This window comes from Mercurialis annua, linkage group LG6 (assembly GCF_937616625.2).
Source record: "Mercurialis annua linkage group LG6, ddMerAnnu1.2, whole genome shotgun sequence".
NCBI classification, from domain to species: domain Eukaryota; kingdom Viridiplantae; phylum Streptophyta; class Magnoliopsida; order Malpighiales; family Euphorbiaceae; genus Mercurialis; species Mercurialis annua.
In genome coordinates this window covers 38,293,573-38,317,686 of record NC_065575.1, presented here as the reverse complement: position 1 = coordinate 38,317,686, position 24,114 = coordinate 38,293,573, and the positions used below count along the sequence as shown (strand labels likewise).

At 29.9% G+C, this 24,114-nt stretch overlaps 3 protein-coding genes and 1 long non-coding RNA gene across 4 annotated transcripts; 2 read left to right on the top strand and 2 right to left on the bottom strand.

Annotated features, from left to right (window-relative positions):
* The first annotated feature begins 12,961 nt into the window (after nt 1-12,961).
* LOC130015660 (uncharacterized) lies at nt 12,962-13,454 on the top strand. Its single transcript, XR_008790977.1, has 3 exons — nt 12,962-13,019; nt 13,110-13,143; nt 13,264-13,454. It is a non-coding gene; the product is annotated as an uncharacterized LOC130015660 (long non-coding RNA).
* A 2,161-nt stretch (nt 13,455-15,615) lies between these two features.
* LOC126686480 (ubiquitin-40S ribosomal protein S27a) lies at nt 15,616-16,359 on the bottom strand. The gene has a single exon (XM_050380534.2). The coding sequence runs from the start codon at nt 16,268-16,270 to the stop codon at nt 15,800-15,802; it is 471 nt and encodes a 156-aa protein (XP_050236491.1). The 5' UTR covers nt 16,271-16,359; the 3' UTR covers nt 15,616-15,799.
* A 2,316-nt stretch (nt 16,360-18,675) lies between these two features.
* On the bottom strand, nt 18,676-19,906 carry LOC126686478 (peroxidase 5-like). Its single transcript, XM_050380532.2, has 2 exons — nt 19,662-19,906; nt 18,676-19,481 (listed from the first exon to the last, which is right to left on the bottom strand). The coding sequence occupies exons 1-2, from the start codon at nt 19,863-19,865 to the stop codon at nt 18,720-18,722; spliced, it is 966 nt and encodes a 321-aa protein (XP_050236489.1). The 5' UTR covers nt 19,866-19,906; the 3' UTR covers nt 18,676-18,719.
* Nucleotides 19,907-21,501: 1,595 nt separating this feature from the next.
* On the top strand, nt 21,502-24,106 carry LOC126686476 (tRNA:m(4)X modification enzyme TRM13). Its single transcript, XM_050380531.2, has 9 exons — nt 21,502-21,693; nt 21,767-21,832; nt 21,913-22,215; nt 22,307-22,544; nt 22,704-22,761; nt 23,005-23,091; nt 23,241-23,375; nt 23,471-23,603; nt 23,748-24,106. The coding sequence occupies exons 1-9, from the start codon at nt 21,617-21,619 to the stop codon at nt 23,965-23,967; spliced, it is 1,317 nt and encodes a 438-aa protein (XP_050236488.1). The 5' UTR covers nt 21,502-21,616; the 3' UTR covers nt 23,968-24,106.
* Nucleotides 24,107-24,114: the final 8 nt, after the last annotated feature.

The following is a 24,114-nucleotide window of genomic DNA, read 5'->3' as shown; positions in this document are numbered from 1 at the left end:
AAATAGTTTAATTTTTTTTACTATACATATTTTATATTTATATAGCTTTTTCTTTGTTTGTTAGAACAATTAAATAGAATGGAACTAAAGTTTTTTTTATTAGACTATGTCTAAAATTTAATTTCTTTTATAAAATTTATCTTTTTTTAGTATAATTTTTTTAACGGTTATGTGGTTAAAATCATAAAATTAAAAAGGGTTAATTACATATAAAATCACCACTTTTACACGAAATTTCAAAAATAACACGACCTTTAAAACGTGGCAATTCAGGGCACCACCTTTCATTTCTTTACAAAAACAACATGAGCACATTTTTAGTGGCGTTTTTGCTGACGTGGCATGACACGTGGCGCTCCCATTGGGTGTCCAAGTCAGCAAAATTTTATCTAAAAACGTGCTCATATTGTTTTTGAAAAAAAAAGAAAGGTTATGCCCTGAATTGACACGTTTTAAAGGTCGTGTTATTTTTGGAAATTCGTGTAAAGGTGGTGATTTTATATGTAATTAACTCAATTAAAAAACTAAACTGTTTTAAATGATTAATCGATTTAATGATTAACCGTTTAAAATTTGAGGTTAGATTTTTAATTTTAAAAACCATACTATTATGAACTAGTTTACAAATTATCTTGCCCACCCCTAATACATTTTAGTTCAATATTGAAGAGAAAAGGAAGAGTATGGTTTAAAGTATTCTTTCTGAGCTAATTCATGGAATAATTTTTGGATTTTTCATTTTAATGGCTTTAATAAAATTGTATATTAAATGTATAAAACATCATTAATAAGGATAAATAAAAGTTAAGTATACATTTTATTTTTTTCTTAAAATGGGTACAAAATAGAATAGTTACCTATCAAAATATGATACACACATTTATGTTATGGCAATATTTTCCATGATTAACTAACTAGAAATTATTAAGACGCATTTGCATGACAATCAAGTTTTGTATGAGGATCAATTTGCATGCATTAACAATGATCACAACAATCAATTCTACGAATATGTGATTGTGCTTTTAAAGTCTCTTGGTGAAATGAAATGGTAACATAAAGTACACTTGTTTTGATAGAAAGTGATTTAGTAACAATAATGACAATTTTATTCAAATCCAATATGGATGATGAAATATTGGAGGTAATTAAATAAATTCTAGCACAAAGCCGATAATTATCACACTTATAGAAGAAGACTCTTCTTCAAAAGTTCTTCATAAAATCTCTTAAAGAATTGGGTATTTTCGGTTTGAAAGCTAGATGTTAGATACTATTACTAATATTTGAACCAAAGAGGTCCAAGCAGCAGCAACAAGTTTCGATGGCAGGCTTCCACCGAGGCACTACCACTACGCGACCAAAAAAATTTGGTTTGTAAATATTTTTTGTCTCTATTCAAAACTAGCTCATGTAAACATACCGTAGAGAAAATGTAATCTAGAGAAGATAAACTGACTAAAGATAAAATTAGCTCATTTAAAAACTAGTACTAAGGAATTTATATTGGGAATGATAGCTATTAGCATGCAGTCCCACTTTGTCATTTTTCATTTTAAAAAATAGATATAATATGCATTTAACAACAATCATTTTTTTTTTATAAAAGCAGATTGTCAATAATTTAGCTGTTGGAATATATTGTGCATTTAACAACTACTATATCAGAGCATTCTGTATTAGACAATGATTAAAATGTTAGTATCTCTTATGCTAATACATATACAAATTCTCCCTCAAAAAAAGTTTTATACTAATTAAATGTCAAATTTACAGTGTATAACTTGTCACATTATAGATTTAGTATCAGATATACAATGTATATATTGACACATTATGATTCATCTGAAAAAAAATATTGACGTATTTGGTACATATAAGACATCTGTAAGTAAAATATTTGGATTCAAAGATGTATGTCTAGTATGATGCATTAGATGTTTATAGCCATCTGGTAAACAAACATCGATAAGAGGAGGTAAGATAGTCTTGTTTATAGCCATCTGTTAAACAAATATCTATCTTTATTGCAATAGTCACAATGATCTTTTATCACATTCATAATCTACTCTTACCATTTAAATTCTTTATCATTCATTAATATGATAGTCTAATTAACACGTCAATTGATTAGTTTGAGAATAGATAGGGCTCAATTGGAGCTGAAGTTCGTCGGTAAACTAGATTAATTTGGTTTGTTTGAAATGTATTGGAATTTTAAGGTTTAAATTGAACTTATAAAATTATTCAAGTACTAAATAAAATATTATTCATTTCTGTAATTATGTATGTACAAATCACCTAATTGTTTTTACATATGATATTTTCTTAAGAATAAGTTAAACGTCACCTCTTTTACATTTTCATTAACTAAACCTAAAATCCAGAACAAAGAAGAAGATGAAGGACATAGCTAAATTTCAAAGCTAATTTCAGAACTAAACATTAATTATAAAAGTTTTAAGTTTCAATCAAGAATTGGAGGTAATAAAATATGTGGAATCATTTGAATTAGTTATTTTAGGTTTACTATTTTGATTTATGTATCTATCAGACATTTACTATTATGGTGTTTCTTCCCTATCTTGAGCTATACAACTCCAAATTGAATCATTCTTGATAATATAAATTTTTTAGAGTATTTACTACAACTTTTAATCTTTGAGTTTAATCTGGTTCAATCTTTTTAACACCGTAAAATGCCACACCATTTTATAGGTTCATGTGTGATTTCAATCCGAACAAGCCTCACTAAAACATGTATAACTCCTTGAATAGATACTGAAATTATGAAATTCTTTTTGATATGAATTTTACACTCCAATGGATATAATTTTATTCCAATTTTATAAATTATTATTAATTGATTAAAATTTTGCATAAAAGGACTTTAAATTTTTTCCAAGTTGGAAAGATTAGTTTTAATTGATTTTGATTTTAATAAATTATTTTTTATAAATTTTTCAATGTATTTAAACAATATAAATTTAATTTATGTGTCGTTTAACAATTTATTTTAAATTTGAGTGGATTTCACTGTTAGCATAATAAATTAGTAAACAAAGTAGTTGACGGTGTTGGTATTAATGTTTGATTTCTATATTTTTATAATTTTAAGGCCTAAATCTAATTAAATTTAAGTTGTAATTTTAAAGACTTTTGAGCAGAAGTGTGAAGGCTTATAAACACATTTGTCCATTACAAATAGTGGTTGTCAGACAATTGATTATAGGGACGATAACAAAAATACCTAAAATTTTAAAAATATTTACAAAAATACCTGTAAACTTTTTTTATTTACAAAAATACGACTGATTTAAAATTAATTACAAAAGTACCAAAAAATAAAAATTAATTACAAAAGTACGATTTGTATAATGTCGGTATAATTATGGTATAATTTTAGAATATTAAAACTATAAATTAGATAATTTAAAAATAATTTTTCGTTTATTATTGGTATAATTATGGTATAATTTTAGAATATTAAAATTATAAATCAGATAATTTAAATATAATTTTTTGTTTATTATTGGTATAATTTCAGTATATTTTCGGTATATCGATTATAAATTTTTATATATATTTTCTAGTTGATAACATGTATATTTTTTTTATATGTACTTTTCACTATAGTTGGTAGTGAACTAGAGAATTTGTATATTGTTGGTATAATTTTAGTATATTGTTAGGTTAATATTTAGCATGTGATGTGTTGTAATGTTGATGTAATAATATAATTTCAGTATATTTTGATGTGTACACTCTTGGTATACTGTTGGTATAATTTTGGTATATTATTAATTTAATTTTTAGTAAACGATTTGATGTAATTTTGGTAAATTTTTATTTAATATTAATAAAATTTCAGTATGTATAATGTTGGTATAATTTGGGTATAATATTAATATAATGTTGATATAATGTTAGTTTTTAGTATACTGATATTATACCCACAGTATACACCGTATGTTTGATATTATTTTTTATTTTTTGTACTTTTATAAATATTATTAATATTTTTGTAAATGAAAAAAGTCAACATATAGTTTTGTAATTATTTTCATTTTTTTTTTGATAAATGGTGTAATTTCCTCTTGATTATATGTTGAAGTGACGCATAAGATATTAAAAATGAACAAAAGATCAATTCGCTCCTTAAAATTATAACACAAAGTTATTTAATACAATTTGTATTTTTTTGAATAACTAATCTCAAAACTCTTCATTTTAAGATCAGATTGTCCCATAATCGTATTTTTAGAACTCGTGAAATATAAATTGGAGGTAAAGGATACAGAAAAAAATTAGAGAATTTTTTAATTATTGCAATAAAATTATCTTATACTTATTTTTTACAATAAAAATATAAATGATGGGATAATTTTGATCTAAAAATGAAGAATTTTGCGGTTGATTGTTCAAAAGGGTACAATTGAAATAAATTATTTTGTGTCGCAAGTTCAGGGGACGCATTGACCCTTTATTTTATTAAAAATTGTAAGAAAATCCATACATCAATTGAAACCATGAATGGATCCAAAAGAAAAAAGGTATAAATCTTATATGTTTTTTTAATAGGCACAAATCTGGATTTAAAAACAAAATAGGCATATAGAAAAATATCCCTAACAAATACCTATTAGTATAACTTTAATTACTAATCATAAAAAAATTACTAAATCTGATATAAGTATATTATTATATATTAATACTAATTTACTTTTATATTTTAATTATAATCAACTCAAAAGCATTTTGTTCTTTTTATTATTATCTTGTATAAAAAGAATGCTCTGTGTTCTTCTTCATTATCAAACCCAGTGTAAGGCTTCAGTATCCCGTATTACTCCTTATCTCAATAACTGTCAATCCTCTCATCGAATATTATGAGCAGTAAGTTGAGACAGCCTCTTTATTTGAGTAAGCGTCATTCTGGAGTCATCTCTTCGAACTTGAATAAAAGATGCCTAATAATATAATAAACCTCTCCCTAACCTATATGAACCTAACATTTTAGGCTTAATTCCTTAAAAAAAGCCCCATCTTGCATTCTTTTTTCGTTTATATGTTGACTTTGTAAAAACACCATTTGTACCCAATTTTAAGTTTTTTTATTTTATCTCTACCCAAAAAAAATTAAATTGTACTTTTTTCATTTGAAAAAGAGTTTAAAACAATCCTTTATTTATAACTTATATATTAATTAGATATTAATGTTATTAATAGTACAAAAATACCATCTTCTTCAAAAAAAATTAAAATAATAATAATTTTTTTTAATTTTTTTCAAAAGTATTTCCGATTTTTTTTTAATTTTTTTAATTGTTTTTATTTTTTAATTTTTTTAAAAAAATATTTCCGACAAAAAAATTAAATAATAATATTTTTTTAAATTTTTTTTAATTATTTGGATGTATTTGATTATTTTTTAAGTTTAAGGGTTTATTTGTATTTTTTAAAATAGAAAAAAGTATGTTTTAAACTCTTTTCCAAATGAAAAGAATACAATTTAATGCTTTTGGGTAGGGATGAAACATAAAAACCAAAAATTGGGTATAAATGGTTTTTTTAAAAGATCAGGACATTAACGAAAAAAAGTGCAAGATGGAGTTTTTTTTAAGAAATTAAGCTAACATTTTACTTGCTCAACAAAATTGAAATATTGAGAACAGAAAAAAGACCGAGATGTTTATGGATACCATTTATGGGTACTATTTTCGGCAGAGGAGGGGCGGCTGCCTACCTTCGCCACCCCTGGCTCCGCTTCTTTATTTGACGACACTGTTGAAGAAGTTGTTATTGTTTATGATATATCTTCCACTTTGTTTAGTGTCATTCAAATAGCTCGTTCTAATTCTTACTACCTTAACAAATATATATTAGTTTAACTTTAATTATTGAATGATAAAAATAATGAACAACTAAATTTGATATAAGTATTTTATATTTATATACTACTTTAATTTTATATTTAAAAATAAACATAAAAACATTGTGTTCTTCTTCATTATCAAACTCAGTGTGGACTTCAGTACCCCATATTGCTTGAAATCTCAATAGTTGCTGATTCTCCCACCGAACATTATCAACAATAACTAGCGATGTGCAAAAATTGGCCAAAATTAAAAAACCGTATCAAACTGAAATTATAGGTTCGGTTTGGTTTTAACTATTTTCGGTTCGGTTTTGGTTTTTTATTTGAAAAATCTAAGAAAATCGAACCGACCAAAATATAGTATATACTAGTTTGTGCATAAAATGATGAGTTTCAGCGTCAAACATTGTGCAACCTTCTTCTCTCTCATACACAACGAATAAAAATAAACTTCGTCAATAGAATAAAATTCATGATAAGAAAATCATATAATTTTAAAAGGATTAACATTGCAAAACAACATTATATAAATTATTTCTAAATTGATACATTAAACAACACTCTACTTGAATTTTAGAAAAAACCAAGAACAAAATTACTAGAAAAATAATGAAAAAATATTAATAAATGCGGAAAGAGATACAAGATAATAAAGAGAAATTGACGAAAAGGAAATGTTATTCGGATTAGAAATTTAGTTAAGTTATCAGTAACGACAAATTTAATTGAACAAATAATACTATGCTCAATTATTATATTCTATTTTTAAGCGTATGCTTTTGTACTCTCATAATGATGTTCTTCTGATGAAATAGGTTCATCTTCTCCTTCCAATTACACATTTTTAAAGTAAACAACGAATGACTAACATAAACATATTTTATGAAAAAAGCAAATAAGAAATTACAGTTTCATAATCTAAACGTACAAAAGAATTGAATAATCAACTCTTTTATATAGTAAGCAAACATTATATATTAAAGAAGTGAAGAATGGAAAGTGCGGCTCCATTATTTTTTAAGAACTTGAAAAAGATGTCAAAGCAATTAAGTAAATATTTTGGAGTAAGATGAAGGTCATGGAAAAGATATACAGCAGAGATTAGTAATTCATATTCTAAATAAAGACATTGGCTGATAACATAGAGGCAAAAAAATTGTTTAAGGGGGCGAAAGCCGGACACTATTTATTGATTTTTCTTTTTTAGCTAAATGACTTTTTATTCTATTTTTTATCTTATACTACATGCATGTCCAATTTATTTTTAAGAAAAATCCTTAGTTTCTTTAACTTACAGAAACAATATTTACGATAATTTTAAAAAAATATAGGTAACTCTTAGTTAGCAATATAAGACCACAAAAAATATTACTTTAATAGGTATAAAACGTCAGCAGTACAAACGAGTTGACGTTTAGAGATAGAAAGAGAACTAAATATTTTACTAAACATTTTAACCATACTAGTCTTTTAACAAATTTTGCCTCGTTATATGGAACGAGTCATCATCTTCACATAATATGAAGAGTTATCTAACATCAAACACTGTGCAACCTTCTTCTCTCTCATACATAGTGAATGGAATCAAACTTCATTAATATAGAACAAAATTAAATAATTTTATGATTAAATTCATGAAAAAAAACTCGTATGGTGTAAAAAAGTAATATCGTAAAAGAAATTATATGAGAAAACCATTATTTCTAGATTGATTTATTAAACAACACTTTGCTTGAATTTTAAAAGAACATATAAATAAAATTACTGGAAAAATAATGAAAAAAAAAACATTAACAAATGCCGAAAGAAATACAAGATAATATAATAAAGACATATTGATGAAAAGGAAATGTCATTCGAATTAGAAATTTAGCTTAACAACAAGTTTAATTGAAAAAATATTATTATACTTAGTCATTATACTCTCTATATATACTCTATCTTTAAGCGCATGCTTTCTGTAATCTCACAATGATGTTCTTCTGATAAAATAAGTTTATCTTATCCTTTCAACTACACATATATAAAGTTAAACAACGAATGACTAACATAAACATACTCCATGGAAAAATCGAATAAGGAATTACAATTTCATAACTAAACGTACAAAAGAATTGAATAATTAACTTTTTATATAATAAGCAAACATAATACATTAAAGAAGTAAAGAATGAAAATTGTGCCTCCATCTTTTTTAGGAACCCGAAAAGAATCTCAAAACAATCAAGCAAATATTTTGGTGTAAGGAAAAGGCCGTGGGAAAAATATGTAGTAGATTGGAAATTCATATTCTGAAAGAAAGACATTAGCTGGTCACATGGCGACAGGAAAATTGTTTAAGGGGGCGGAAGCCGGACAATATTTTTTAGTTATTTATTTTTTTCAAAAAAAAGTAGCTAAATGATTATTTATTCAATTTTTTTTATCTCATACTACATGTATGTCCAATTTGTTTTTTAAAAAAAAATCCTTTGTTTTTTTAAATAAAAAAAATTACGATAATTTATAAACATTATATGTACAGGTAACTCTTTAGTGAGCAATATAAGGCCACAAAACATATTTTATGTAATTAGCAACAAATAAAAGAGAACTTATTTAAAAATTTGAAATGCATTGCAGAACAATAATAAGCATTTCAATCTAAATTCTATCTGTTATATGATAAATAACAACCAATAAACACACTCAATATTGCTTAAAAAGAAACATACACCCAATAATTTATGGTGGTCACACAATTATGATGCTTTGAGTACTAAGGTTACATCCTGAGGTTATGGTAATCGTTGAATCTAACCAATATACACATGAATATATACATGATATCACAAGATTAGTGATCAAACCATTCACATTTATTACTAAGATTGAGAAATTTAGAGTTATTTTTTTTGAGTTTGTGTTGTTGATAATTGGCTGATTAAATTTTTTGGAAAACGACTTTATTAGGAGCTAGAAGATACCATGGTGCATCTTATAAATAGGGTAGTAGCATGTTTTATGTCGATCTCAAATTTAATTATATGCATAACATTTTAAGCTTGATTTACAATAATATATTTATTTTCTTTAAAACATCCTTGTATAATTTTGAACTTCTATTGAACAATGTGCATTTAATTTCCGCTAACATTGCCTTTGGATTAGGAGTGTAAACGGGCCGAGTCGAGTCCGAGTTAGCCAAGCTCGAACTCGAGCTCGATTGTGGTTTACAGGATCGAGCTCGAACATGCTTAAATTCTTAAGTTCGAGTTCGAGCTCGAACAATATTCGAACTACTGGAGCTCGAGGTCGAGCTCGACTTAAATTTAATAAAATTAAAATAATTATATTCAATATGTAATAAGCAATTCAACCCATTTATATGATACACACCTAAATTTAAAAATATAAAAAACTAATATAATTATAATAAAATTATTATTATTTTTTAATAACAAGCTCGTTTAAGCTCGCGAGCCTCACGAGCCTTAGTAGTAATTCATACTCGAGCTCGGCTCGAGTAATTCGAGCTTGATTTGATATTTTTGAGACGTTCTCGAGTTTTTTTCGAGACGATATTGAGTAACCCAACTCGTTTATAACTCGGGTTAATTCCAAATAAAATCACGAACTTTACACGAAGTTTCATTTTAATCATGAACTTTAAAAGTTGTCATTTAAAGGCACGAACTTTCATTTTGTTTCAAATCTATCGCCAAAGTAAAATCCGGTGTATTTTATCGAACCAAAAATTCCTAATCCTATATACTCTAACTAAAAGATAATAAGATTTAATGTCGATTTATAATTTGGGTCTTTCATTAATGTTTTATTGAAGAATTTAGTCAACAAAAATACACTGAAATGATAGATTTGAAACAGAATGAAAGTTCGTGCCTTTAAATGGCAACTTTTAAAGGTCATGATTAAAATGAAATTTCGTGTAAAGTTCGTGATTTTTTTAGGAATTAACCCTTATAACTCTAATTTGAATGCTATTTACCTTTTAAGCATTATTATTCATTAGTTCCTCAAACTTTGCGTAGTGCTAAACGACATGTATTTGGAAGAGAGATTCTTAGATAGACTCGGTCTATCACATCATCTGCGTACTAACCTATCATATTATGACATGTCATTAAAATAGTGGCACTATTGTAATTTTATTTATTAAATATTTACACTTTTGAATATTAATATTACGATAGTGCCATTTTTAATGACGTGTCATAATATGATAGGTTTAGTCCACAGATGATGTGATAGACTGAATTTACCTAAAAATTTCTTATTTGGAAATTGTATTATAAATTTTAATTCTATTAGAAGAATAAAAGTAAAAGCAAGCTTGTATATATATATATATATACATATATATGAGCAGTGAACTCTTATATTCATAAAATATTCTTTTCACTTTTTATTGTATCAAAGAATAAAACCTTAAATTTCTTTTAGACCAAATTCATCCTCAGATCCCTCTACTCTTCATTTTTTCATTGGGTCCTCTTACTTCGATTTAACGTTTACAAGTGCTTGGAACTTCTATTTCGTTACTCTTGTACCCCTCGTTGAACGGAAGCCTGCCGTCACGATCCAATTTCATGGATCGCGATCGGCGCTAGGGTATAGGTATGGTCGTACCAAAATCCGTAGCAAGCCTCACGGATAAATTTATAACCATATAAACCTGCAAGAAAACCACTGCTCGGGGGAAACCGAGACTCCAACTTATGTTTAGCTGTTTATATAGCAGTTCTAATATATTCATTTGATAACAATCTGAAACTACGAAACATGCCTCATATATAATAATTCAATGTAACATGCCAAAGTATGATAACATAAAAGTCGTACCACTACGACAAAGCAAAGTATGACAATCAAACACTGTACTGGTTCTACTGTGGTATAAGAGGTAAAACAGTTGACTAGTCTAATAACATAAAAAGACCTTCGAGGAAACAAAGAATCGGAGATGACCAACGCTCTCAAAATCATAAGCCTGGAAAAATGGGAAAACAACGGGGTCAGTTATAGTGAGATGAGTTCATAATGCTATTTACATTTATTAAGTTTAAAATCATTAAAACAAATCCTTTTATACTACTATATATTCGATTATGGAAATATAGTATCGAAATGAAATCCCAAAATATAAGTCCAAAGTATATTCCAAAGTAGATGGGAACAAATCCACATTAATTCCCAAAGTAGGCCAGACATTGGTCAGCCAATCCCAAAGTACTTACCGATGCACACAGTCTCAATACTCGTCTATCGAGTAGCTCGTTTCAATCCAGATCCATAATCATTAAAAACAGTTGATATACTAAAATAAATTGCGATACTTATTAACTCGGTAAATAACACTATAAACTCACTGCTTGCTTATCCACGTGAATCTTGGCAAACAGCTAACTCTGCGTAGACTCCGAAGCACGAGCAGTTAGTGGGTCTAAAACATTATATAAATTAAAATCCGAACATCCTCTAACTCTAAGAATACTAGACACCACATAAGACTAGAATCTCAGAACACAAACAAAGTACAACCAAGGTAAACAAAGTATAACCAATGTATATTCAAAGTATTTCATTCAAACCAAATAACAAGTTAGGCAAATTAAGTTTAGCTGAGTTCTTATCTTTAAAACAAAACTAAAGTCCTTTCACATCTTAAATACTTTATTTAAAATCAATAGATTTTTCAAAGTAGTGTGTTAGCCTTAAGTGAAGTTTAGCGCAACACAACATGTCGGACGACACAAATCTAACCCGATCCAACCATAAACCAAAGTGAAAACCAAAATCTTAAATCAATCCTTAAATAAAACTCAAAGCCATTTGAAATAAAAACTCATTCCCTAACTTAATAATGTCATAAACAAAGAAGCAACAAAACCAAATAAGCTTGCCAACACTTGACAAGTAGCACCCAAAGTACACTTAAATATATTACCTTCAACTTGAAACTAAAATATTTTCAAACAAAACATTATATACCATGTAACCTTACATGCCTTATATCTCATATAACCAAAGTTAATCATAATCTAGAATAAAACTAACTTCTTTTTAATATGTTTAAACCACTTTTTAAATCCAGCCACTTTTTAATGTCATTCCATCTTTATTTCTCACCAATTTGGTTCATGAACCTTAATATTAAGGGCATATTCACATTTTTCTAGAGTAAACCATAAAACTACCCAAAAAGTCACTTAATTTTGAAAAGGCTTAATGCCTTAAAAAAAATCCGACCTTTCATTCTCTTTTCAATCCTACCCTGACGTTGAAAATTTGTTAATTTTATCATATTTAGTATTTTTTTCATTTCAATTGTAGCCTGAAGTATAGAATTGACCTTTATTTATTTGACAAAAGTTCAAAAAAATTCTTCAACAATGGTCAATTTAATATATAAAGTTAATCTAATGAAAAAAGGGTTAATTGAGAGAATTTTTTTTGAATTTTTGCTAAATAAAAAAAGGTCAATTTTATGTTCCAGGGTACAATTGAAATGAAAAAATACAAAATAGGGTAAAATTGACTAATTTTCAACGTCAGAATAGGATTGAAAAGGAGATGAAAGGCCGTGATTTTTTTTAAGACATTAGACCTTTTTAAAAATGCGCTTCAAATCCAAAAAAATTACTTTTACCTAAATACTATAAAAACAAAATCTACGTTTTATGTATATATATATTTTATAAAAGGATACATACATATATTATCTATATTTGATATCTCAAAAATATATTGCTGAGTCAACTTTTTAAATATATATTTGCTTCATGTTGGAGATTCCTTAATACTTTTTGGCTTCTTTTCTTCAGAGTCTGTGCTTTTGTTTGCTTAACAGATAAATTTTTAGATAGACTCAGTTTATCACGTCATCCGTGGACTAAACCGATCATATCATAACACCTCATTAAAATGAGGGTATTCTTGTAATATCATTATTCAAAAGTGTATGCAAATAACAAATGAAATTACAAAAACATTCTCATTTTAATGAAGTGTTATGATATGATTAGTTTGGTCTACGGATAACGTGGTAAACTGAGTCTACATAAAAATTTCATTACTTAACAACTATGCTCTATGAGATTATAGCCAATGATGGAGCTTTTGCCTATTACTTTTACACTCAGTAAGATAAATTTTTTATTGCTCATCATCACTAGTATACTCAAAATGAATGGTTCCTAACTTTATGTTTTACTTTTAAATTGATGTGCAGATGGACATTTGCTTTAGTAATGCTGTATTTTGCGGTACGTTCATCTAATTCTATCTCAATAAGAGTTTTTATTTTGGTGATTTAGATGTGAATTTTACTCTTTACCATGACTTGCCACTGTGATTTCTGGATATGGATGTTGGGTATTTTCAAGATCTGAAAATGGGAAAGTTGCTGAGTTTCTGAGAAGGGATATGGAAGAATCTGCCAAGCTGCAGAATCAGTATGGTGAAGATGCATTTAAGGTAATGTTGGGGAATGTTATGCAGGCTATTTATCAGGTTAGTCCATGTTGATGGCTATATTATTAAGTAAGTAAAACCATTTCCTGAAATCTTGCTTTTCTAAAGTCTGATTAAAGCTAACTGTAAGGTTATTATTCTATGTTTATATCAGACTTGTGCAGGTGCTGTCATTCTAACTGATGATTTGGTGTGTTTTTGTCCCATTTTACACATCTTCAACTGGATGTGGTGAGTCTACTGTCTTCATCTGATCTCAAACTATATGCACATCGCCCATACGGAATTTGCCAACTTGATTACATAAACAAAAATGGAACGCCGAAATATAGCTCCTGACAAGTTTCGGAAGTGCACTGTGATGAAATGAAAAGTGAAACTGTGGTTTATCAGTAAATAACATAGACTTGTTCATTATACCTTTGAAACTATCCATTCATTAATGGATGAATGACTGTAACAAATGATGAATTTTACAACTGATTTGTTTGTCCCAGCTGATGGGATGCATGGACTCTCTGAATGCAGTTTTCCTTCTGCTGGATAGCTGATTGAATAGCCTTGTAGTTCAAGTGTATTAACAGGTTTTGTTTTCAGCTCTTTTCTTGGTTCCGGCTCACATATTTTGTGCTGTGGAGCTGCCTCTATATTGTGTTCCAATGGGTGATTCATGCTTGTGGTTTTAAGTGGTAAGCATAATGTGACTCAGCTCAAATATTGTTTCTTCCATCTTCAGATTTTGCTCAATACCCTAATGAGATTATCTCATATATTGTAACCGCAACATACAGCAAAAATAATGATTTTTGCTAAATATACAGCTATTTTCTTCTGGCTGCAATTCACATATCTAAACCGTTTCCATATAGCTTTGTGAGGCTATACTAATTTATCATTCTTAGAATTGGCTCAGATAACCGACTGGTTCTGAATGTTGATAGTATATAATAGTGCTCAACCTTCCCTTTAAATTGTGGCTTTGTATAAATTTCGAAGAGGATGCAAAAGTGTCCAACCATTTTAAGTGCTTAATAGCAACACTGTTTTTGCTCCAATGAATATTTAGATACTCTTACACTATGAAAAGTACTTTGGGCAAAAACAAAATACTAGCTTTGATTTTATTGTACGCTTTGAAATAATAAATCAAGATACCATACAGCTGATAGATCAAATCAATAAAATCAATTAAATACCGCACCACCGATCAATCAAACACAACATAAATCCCCCCAATGATCAATCAAATCCATCAAATACCACACGATCAATCAATCAAATACAACATAAGAATTGATAAACTAGAGCATAATCGCTTGCCAACACAGAAATGTTTATTCTAATGCAAACAAATTATAGCTTTGCTAAGAGTACAAAGGGTACAAGCCGAACTTGTACAACTAGTCATTTCTAACAATTCATTAATCAGACCCCAAATACAGTGATGGGTAGAACCTTAAAAGTGGACACATATCCAGATCCTTGTCAGAGCTGCATTTCAAGAGCAATAGAGACAAGACAGCATAACATGCAATTAAAGCTTGAGATTTAGATTAAAAAAGGAACATTAGGAGATTGACCGGACCATATGACATCTATTACACTTCACAATCAAATTGAGGAGGGGAAAGATTAAAAAAAAATGATATCCATCTAGAAAGCAACAAGCCGGACAGTAAAGATGGCGGAACAGAAAGCAAAAATAAATAATTCCTTACTTGGGCAAAACATTTCAGAAATGGTGGAATCAATAAAAGAAATTGTGTTACGGGATATTAAAGCACAAAGCTAAAGAAAAATGTCTTATAGCAAGTATAGACCCGCTGAATACATTATTAATTGCATGCTGACTCAGGAGCTACTAATATACATAAGCAAGAGAAGCACAACTCAAAATCAAAATCATTTCAAAGCAAAAGATAAATTGTAACAATTAAACTCAACATACCAAGAGGAATCAATCACACTGCATTGAACAATCACATAAGTGGTATACCTAAATTACATAAATGGTTAATCCCATTACACAAGACTTCAGATCATCGATGCAAAAAATTCAATGTGATACAATCCTAAAGAGCATAAATCAACCCTTCATTGATACACAAAACATCTTCATCGGCGAAAACAAAATAAGAACTCCCAAAAACAGAATTCAACATACATTCACATCGTCACAACAATGAAATTATGCAGACAACACTACTTACAGTTAAGTCTAAACCCAATTAACAAGCCAAACAACAAAAGCACAAAAATAGATATAAGATAAAACTAATTATAAATTAAACTTCAGAATTGATAACTACCATCCAAAATTAAAACATATTGTCCCAACATAAAATTATAATACTAGGTCCAACAAAATCAAACACATAACAGTAACTCCAAAACTTGATAAAATTATAAAAGCTTGTTTATCGGCCTCAGTGCATACCGACGATTAAATCAATCACCGCCAGCCTTCTGATAAACATAGGTAAGACCACACTTACCACAGTAATGCCTATCAAAATGATTAGCCATAAAAGTACCGGGACCGCACTCGGCATTCGGACACTCCTTCCTCAGACGCTGCACTTTGCCGCTATCATCCACCTTGTAAAACTGCAGAACCGGAAGCTTCACCTTCTTCTTCTTGTGCTTGATCTTCTTGGGCTTGGTGTAAGTCTTCTTCTTCCTCTTCTTCGCCCCTCCCCTCAGTCGGAGCACCAGGTGAAGAGTCGACTCCTTCTGGATGTTGTAGTCGGCGAGCGTGCGACCATCCTCGAGCTGCTTTCCGGCGAAGATGAGACGTTGCTGGTCTGGTGGGATTCCTTCCTTGTCTTGGATCTTCGTTTTCACATTGTCGATAGTGTCTGAGGATTCTACCTCTAGGGTTATGGTCTTACCCGTTAGGGTTTTCACGAAGATCTGCATCTTTGGCGACTGATGCAGAGAGCTTTTTGAGAAAATTTTCGGCTAGGGTTTGGAAGAAATGTGCGGGGGTTTGTTGATAAGGAGGGGGATTTAGGGTTTTGATATAGGTGATGCGTTACTACAATTACGAATTAATCCCTCGGTGTATTATGGGCTGGGCTTCTCAACTGAGATGTTCAATCCCTGGCCTTCTTGTTCTATAAGTGATTGGACGGAGATGGTATGTGATCATGACAAAATTACCTAATCTACCTCATTTTAAAGGATTAACCACAAAATTATCTCAAAAAATCGCTTAATTTTTAAAAGTATACTCTAATTCAAAAACATTCTGAGTTTACTTTAAAAATGAAAATCTTTCCACATTTTATGTATTTATTTTCTATACATATTTGATATTTTAAAAAATACATTGTTAATACAACTCTAATTCGTGAATATATAAAGCGAAAATTTTTAGATATTCAGTGAAAAATTTGTAGATACTAGAACAAAAGAATCAGAAGAGCGTATTTTAACCATTTTTTGAGTTTTTGTAATTTTTTCTATTTAAAACTTATTTGCACGAGCAAACAGCGGACAGTCTGCTCGTCGACAAACCGTTGTTGATGGGCCGGCAGGACCAATTTTTATTGTTGAGGAGAAGTAGTTGCGACAGCGGCGGCGGCAATGTTGTGAAAAAAAAAAGAGAAAAGGATAAATCCTTAGAGAAAAATATTCACTTGGTGTTTATATCTTTTGGAAAGAGATAAATCCTTGGAAAGGGATGAACCCTTTGAGACTTAAGAGAATTTTGGTGTGTTAGATAATATGGATTGTGTTTAATTTTTTTTTAAGTGCCATGTCACCGAACATTAATGATGTTAGACAAAATTAGACGGAATGATGTTACTGGCTCCTAAATTAAAATTTAGGGGTTCACGGGGCCAAATTAAAAGTTAGAAAGGTCAATGATAAAAGCCTGAAAATCAAGGACGATAAGTGACTATAAGCTAAATGCGTAGGTCATGAGACAAATCAAAGCAATGAATTCCAGTGAAGCATCAAATGAAGATATTATAAGTATTTAAAATGTAATTTTATATTTTAATTTAAAAAAAAAATTGAAAATTAATTTTATATTTTTTTAAAAAAAAATTATTAATCTGATATTTTATGCAAGACTCCGACTACAATATGGATTTTAAATTTGATCATGTTTGGAATATCATGAAGGATTTTGAAAATTTTAAAAATATTTGTAAGAAAAGTACAAAATTTGTATCATCAGAGCCGAACAATCCTATTCTGACTATCCTACGGGATCTCCAGGTTTGTCAAAATCTTCTATGAATTTAAATGATGATGGCGCGGATAATTCATCAGCTGAACGACCTATCAGGTTGAAGAAATCAAAATTGAATGGAAAAAAGGATGAGGAAGTTATAAAAGTCCTCAATCCATCAAAGAAGATAATAAATAATTAATGAAGATGCTGAAGAAAAATCAGTCAGACAGAGGCATATACATGAAAAGTAATACCACAAATATGGCCCTCAAAGAATTTAGGGAAAAAAATAGAATTTGATGATGGACTTGAATTCAGTTGTTGATCTAAATACACGTGAAACCAAACACATACGAATATTTCAAAAAAGAGCTCAACAATTATCTTCTAATTCAAACACTTTTAGTGACTATTTTATTAATATTAGTAGTCTGATACCAATCTACCAGATTATTGATATAAGATGTGTTCTAGTTCTTTATTATGTAATATAATAATATGTTTTGTTTTTAGGTTACTATATCGTAAAATTATCCATGTAACTTTTTTATAATAATTGTCTCGTAAAATTAATTATGTAATATTTTTAGTTAATTGTCTCGCAATAATATTTATGTAAAGTTTTTATGTTATTATTTCGTAAAAATAGTTATGTAATATTTTTATGTTAATTTTAATGCTTTTATTATGAAAAATATATGAAAAATATATTTTAATATTATTACATGTAAAACTACTCTATAATTATTTAATAAGTAAACAATCAATTAAATACAACCACAAACTATAAGTGTCAAATTATAAATTAATCCCATTATTATAATTTAAAAGTGAAATGGTGAAGGAAAAAATCCTTCATGGGAGAAGGAAGGTGCATTTAGACGATTTTTTTGGAGATGGGGAATTATCAATTTCCATTTTGATGACTATCCTTGCATATGATCTTAGACAATTAGATTTCTAAATTTGTATCTAGTCCAATAAATCACGTGTTTGAGGTATACAAATTAGAGGTTATTTGATTTTGAGATACAAGTTTTAGGATTTAAAAATTAAAACAACTCATTTGATTTCGAAACACAAGTTTTAAAACCCAATTGCTAAAATAGTAAAAGAATAATAATTTATTTAACACCGAAGCACAAGTTTGGAGATCTGAGTTTACCCTTTGCTCAGTAAAATTTAGTTCACAAGACTACATTGTCTTCTTATTTCTCCTTGTTCTCCTGTAAGAACATCTATTGAACCCAAATGGACCATAGCCTTAGCAAATTTAGCAGCCCAGGTTGAACCATACCATGCATTGTCTATCACCATTTTTTGTGTCAAAGGACTACTGAATAATGTCTGGTCCGACGTAAATAATCCGCGGTGCTTCATTAAATCAGCGTAGTAACAATTGTCTAAACGGCTCGGCGAAATACTATCAAGTCCTACAGAGGAATCATTATTACTGGATGTTAATGGGCATTTGGTCTTCAAAAATGCTGCAAATTGTGGATCTAATGAAGGATCTTGGTCATGGGTGTTATTGTAATTGTACAGCCTATTAGAAATTGCAGTACAATGTGCAATTCCAACTGAATGTGCTCCTGATAGTGTCACCATTTCTTCAGTGGTCAGTCCTTTTTGATTGAAAATTTGAGCATTTTGGTCAGCTGTGCTGAACGGTGATGGCAAATTGACTTCATTTAAGTTTGAGATGGTTCCGTCGCGGCGACCTGCTGGTACCGCGTAGGTAATGCCTCCGAGCCTGGAGGAGCTATCACGGGCTGCGAATGCAAGAATGTCTGCACATGACACTGTGTTTGGACATATGGCTTCAATTGCGGACTTGGCTTCGTTGATAGCCTCGAATCCTCGCATGCTACGCTTGTTCACAGGATGATCTCTTTCTGATGGTCTTCCTGGTGTGGATTCTAGCAGAATAGATGCATCACAGCCCTGAAAAAGAAATGGACAAGTTCATAGCAATCAACATTTGTATAGCACGGAGACGAAAATGCTGAAACTGAAACCGCGAAATGACATTTTCTACAAGCATTTATGGAAACGAAAACCAAATGTTGGAATGTAAAATTCGACAAGTTTCGGTATAATATAGGAGATTGTAGATTGATATACCCTGACGAAACAATCATGGAAATACATTCTGATGAGGCCAGCACCAATGCCAGGATTCTGAAATATGGCTTGGTTCACTGCTTTTCTGACTATTACTTCTGCTAAAGGACAAGAGGAGCCATAGAATCCAACATTAAGGGCTGGATTGGGTGACACAGTGGTAAAGAATGAGCAAAGAAGAAGCAAAATAATGCAACAAGGCATTGTATGATTTCCTCAAGTATAATAGTTGTATATGGTGGAGTCAATTACTACTGAATGATTGGAGATGGAGAAAATTTTGGTGGTAAATGTTAGTGATTTATAGGTGGAGAAACATGGAGGATTGGCTTGTCGTTATTGAAAAATTGTATTTGAATGTAAAAATAATGAACTTTTCAATTATATAGGAAATATTTTGTTTAGCCTGGATTCATGGTCAACCACCTCCAATGAGTAAATTAAACTTTTACAAATAATATATTTAAGAAAGTACAATTGAAGATTCAATTTAAAAATAAATATTTTATACACAATGAAAAATTCAAAATTCTAACTATAGCGAAATTGGGATGGAGTGACAAAGACTCTTATGCCTTTAACAAGAGAACAACAATAAAAGCTTTACAAGAAAGCTTTCGCACCTGAACTGATCCTATCTAGCTCGGTCCGAATTAATTGAGGCAATGACTACGGACATGGGCGGTATTTGCACCCAAAAATATCATAATTAATTCTAAGTGTTCACACAGTATTTTTTTTGTCATTAACCCCCAAAAATGGTTAAACATTACAGCTGCATGGTGAAGTTTTCTAACTTTGAATATATATATTGTAGTCACAAGCTCTTCGATCCTCAATCACTTTCTTATAGTAGCAGTTTATGGCATTTTACTGAGTTTTTAGCATTCATTAACAGAAATAGTCTTGATTAGTAGTTTGCTTTGTGTCTAATTAACAAACTTTATATAATCATTTATACGATAATATTAGTACTAATACAATTGTAGTTACCAACTACCAAATGTGTCTAAAATTGCACCTACTTAAATTTGCCTTGAAGTAATTAAAACAAAAGGATTAGGAATAATACCAAGTGTAAGGAAGAAGGAACAAATTATTTGTTAGCTGAAGGCTTATTAATGTACATAGTTACTTATAAGAATATTCCAAACTAGCTCATTTCATCTAAACAAATAGCCTAATAATTGACAATATCACAATTCACAAGTTACAATTTCAATTAAAATGCTTTGTGCAATTCGTTTAATTCAGTGTTAGACAAAACCTTATAATTCTGGAAAGAAATTTAAGATTAATTATCAGTTGATAATATATTTATTTTGATAATTTTAAATTAAATTTGAAAAAAATCAAATATTAAATTTTAAAAGATGAATAAATAATACTGACATTTTAGATTCTAAATTTAATAATTTGTTGATAACTTTTGTCATTAAAAAAATTTAACTGTTTTAACTAACTATATCATGAAATTAAGTTTGAAGTTTCATTTAAAAAAAATATATAATTAAAATTATAAATAAATAATTTAAAAATAATACATATGACATATATCATTTCTATGTAGTTATATACATATAATAGTATGGTGATAGTTAATAATATTATAAAAATAAAGAAAAATATAGAAATACAAAATTTTAATTTATTAGTAATAATGTAATAATGAGTGGAAGGTGTAAAAGTGACTTTGATAAACATTTTTCAGATCTAATGATTATTTTAAATAAATTTAAAATCAATAAATAAATTTCAATCAAATTATCGAATTACCTTATAAAAATAAATTTTATTTTTAAAAAATTAAATGAAGAAAAAACGAGTTGAACCATAACGCGATTGACGGATACGATTATCCCTGTCCTGAGCGCAAAACCCCTGGTATCCAAACAAACTGAACTGCAGAAATTCTACTAGGGTTTCAAACTTCTCCGTTACCGATCAATCCAACGATGGAAGATCACCGTTGCAAGTTCTGGCTTCCGAAAAAGAATCGGTTCTGTTCGAATTCGCAACTCAGTGATTCAGGGTAACCATTTTAACCTCGCTTCTCTCATTGTATTCAGTCTCTAATCTCCATTTTTATTTTGAACTTGCTTCAGCTTCTGCGGCAATCACATGCCAAGGTGCAATGGAGACTGGTCCCCTTGCCCTATCGATCCTTCTCAGTAAGCATACTCTCTACTCAACTGCTGTGCACTAGTTTTCTGTGTCACTCTTTGTTTCAAGCTTGTGATTTTTGGTGCAGTTCTGTTCTTAAAGAAAATCTTGAAGCACATTTAAAAGTATGTCCTCTATTGAAACAAAAGCAATCACTGTCCCTTCAACCGTTCTTTCAGAAAGGGATTAATGCGGTCGACAAGGTCGGAGACGATCATGATGTTATCACCTCTGAAATGAAGAGGAGTGCTGTTTATAGCCTGACGGTAACTGACTTTAATAAATTGATTGAGAAGATCGCGTCTCTTCATGATTCGTTGTGTAATAATATTGTGGATTCTACAAAGTTCCCTGAAGCTTGTAATATGTGGATTAAGAGAGAAATCGATAGGTATATTCGAAAATTGCGTATTCTGTTCTGTTATGTTTTCTGTAGGTTTGGTGGAATTGGATTGTGAAAATGAGTTACTTTTTCGGTGCAGTAAATTACCGTTTCAAGAGAAACATGTCAAGCAACAAGCGTCGATTATTGGAAACTTGGAGGATTTTGGGGTGTTGAATGGTTCTTGTAGAAATGAAGAATCTGATGGTGACATTCTCGATCCTGTCCCTGCGGTTGTTGAATTTGGAGCAGGGAGAGGGTACCTGACACAGATGCTTGCAGATTGTTATGGGATTAAAAGGGTTTATCTAGTTGAGAGAAAATCATACAAATTTAAGGTTAGTTTCATTTTATTTATGGTCGCATTCTCTATAGGTTGTAGTCAGAATTACTTACAGATTTGTAGAATCAAAAGTTAATGATTTCATTAACTGTATTGGAACTTGATTGTTTTTTGATTTATACAATGTTCATTTTCATGCTATTGTCACTTTTAGGCTGATCGATCCTTGCGACAAAAAGAGAACTTGATATTAGAGCGTTTGAGAATCGATAGTAAGGTTTCTCAAAATCCTGATGCTGAAAATGGTCTCTCTGATTCCATTTTTTGAGCTTCCTTTTCGTTTTTTGCCTCTTCTCTCTTTTTGTTAACTTTGGACCAGGGATTTAGTAAATTTATTTCATGTTCTTTTTATTTTTATAAGGCATGCTACATTTACAGGCTATAATTGTGGGAAAGATATTTTATTTATTTATTACCTCATATTGCATTGTAAGATTCTGCTTCTGTATTTGTAGTTGAGGATTTGAACTTGAATGGCGTCGAGTCCTTGCAAGGAGTTCCTTATCTAGCTATTGGAAAACACCTCTGCGGTCCTGCTACTGGTGAGCTCAACGCTATTGAAATTAACTTTGCTCAAATATCGAGTTTTATTCAAATAACCTTCGTCACAGCTTGAAATTACTGATCTTTCATGGAAAAAAACTGATAAGTCATTATCCCATTTGTCTTTTTTATTATGTTTACTTTGTAGATTTGACTTTGAGATGTTGTCTGCCGAAGCAATCTAGTGAATATAAGGTGGACCAGTTTAGTGGCAATGCTTCGTTGAAGGGCCTTGCTATAGCAACATGTTGCCATCATCTGTGCCAGTGGAAGCATTATATAAGTACTTGTTATATTTTTTACCTAAATATACGCTTCTGCAATGCTCGTGAAGTTATGTGTTTTGTTGCTGACCATAAAATCTTGGCCAATTTGCAGATAAAAAATTCATAACTGAATTAGGGATCACAAAGGAAGAATTTCATGCAATTACTTGGTTCACCAGCTGGGCAGTGGACGCCGACCATGGTTCTGATCTCTCTACAGATGGCATATTGCATCTGCAATCGATGTAATATTCCGGTTCTATCATTTAAGTGAATTAATTATTTTCAAAATTCTGATGTACCGAGTAATTGGAACAAGACGCGGCTATGTTTTCACTCACAGGTGTATGATCGTCTGTTATTTGTGTTTTGCCTTTTTATTTTTACAGGGAGGGAGAGCAATGCGATCAAAATGCAAATGGAGTTGAAGGCATAGTAAAAAATATGAAAGCAGTTGAAAGGGCCATCTTGGGGTTCATGTGTAAGCAGATAATTGACATGGGAAGAATGATGTGGGTTAAAGAGTGTGGATTAGACGCAGCGCTAGTGAAATATGTCCCAGCAGTAATCTCTCCTGAAAACCATTTATTGATCGCCAAGCGCCCGTGAGTTAATAATGTTTCTATCCTCTGTCCTATGTGTTTAACATTTCTGATAATTCATGTTGATTTACTAACAACTCATATTCTAAAGAATGGGTTAATGGTAATCAATTTTGTTTTTTCAATGATAAGATATCAATTGGTGACTTTTCCA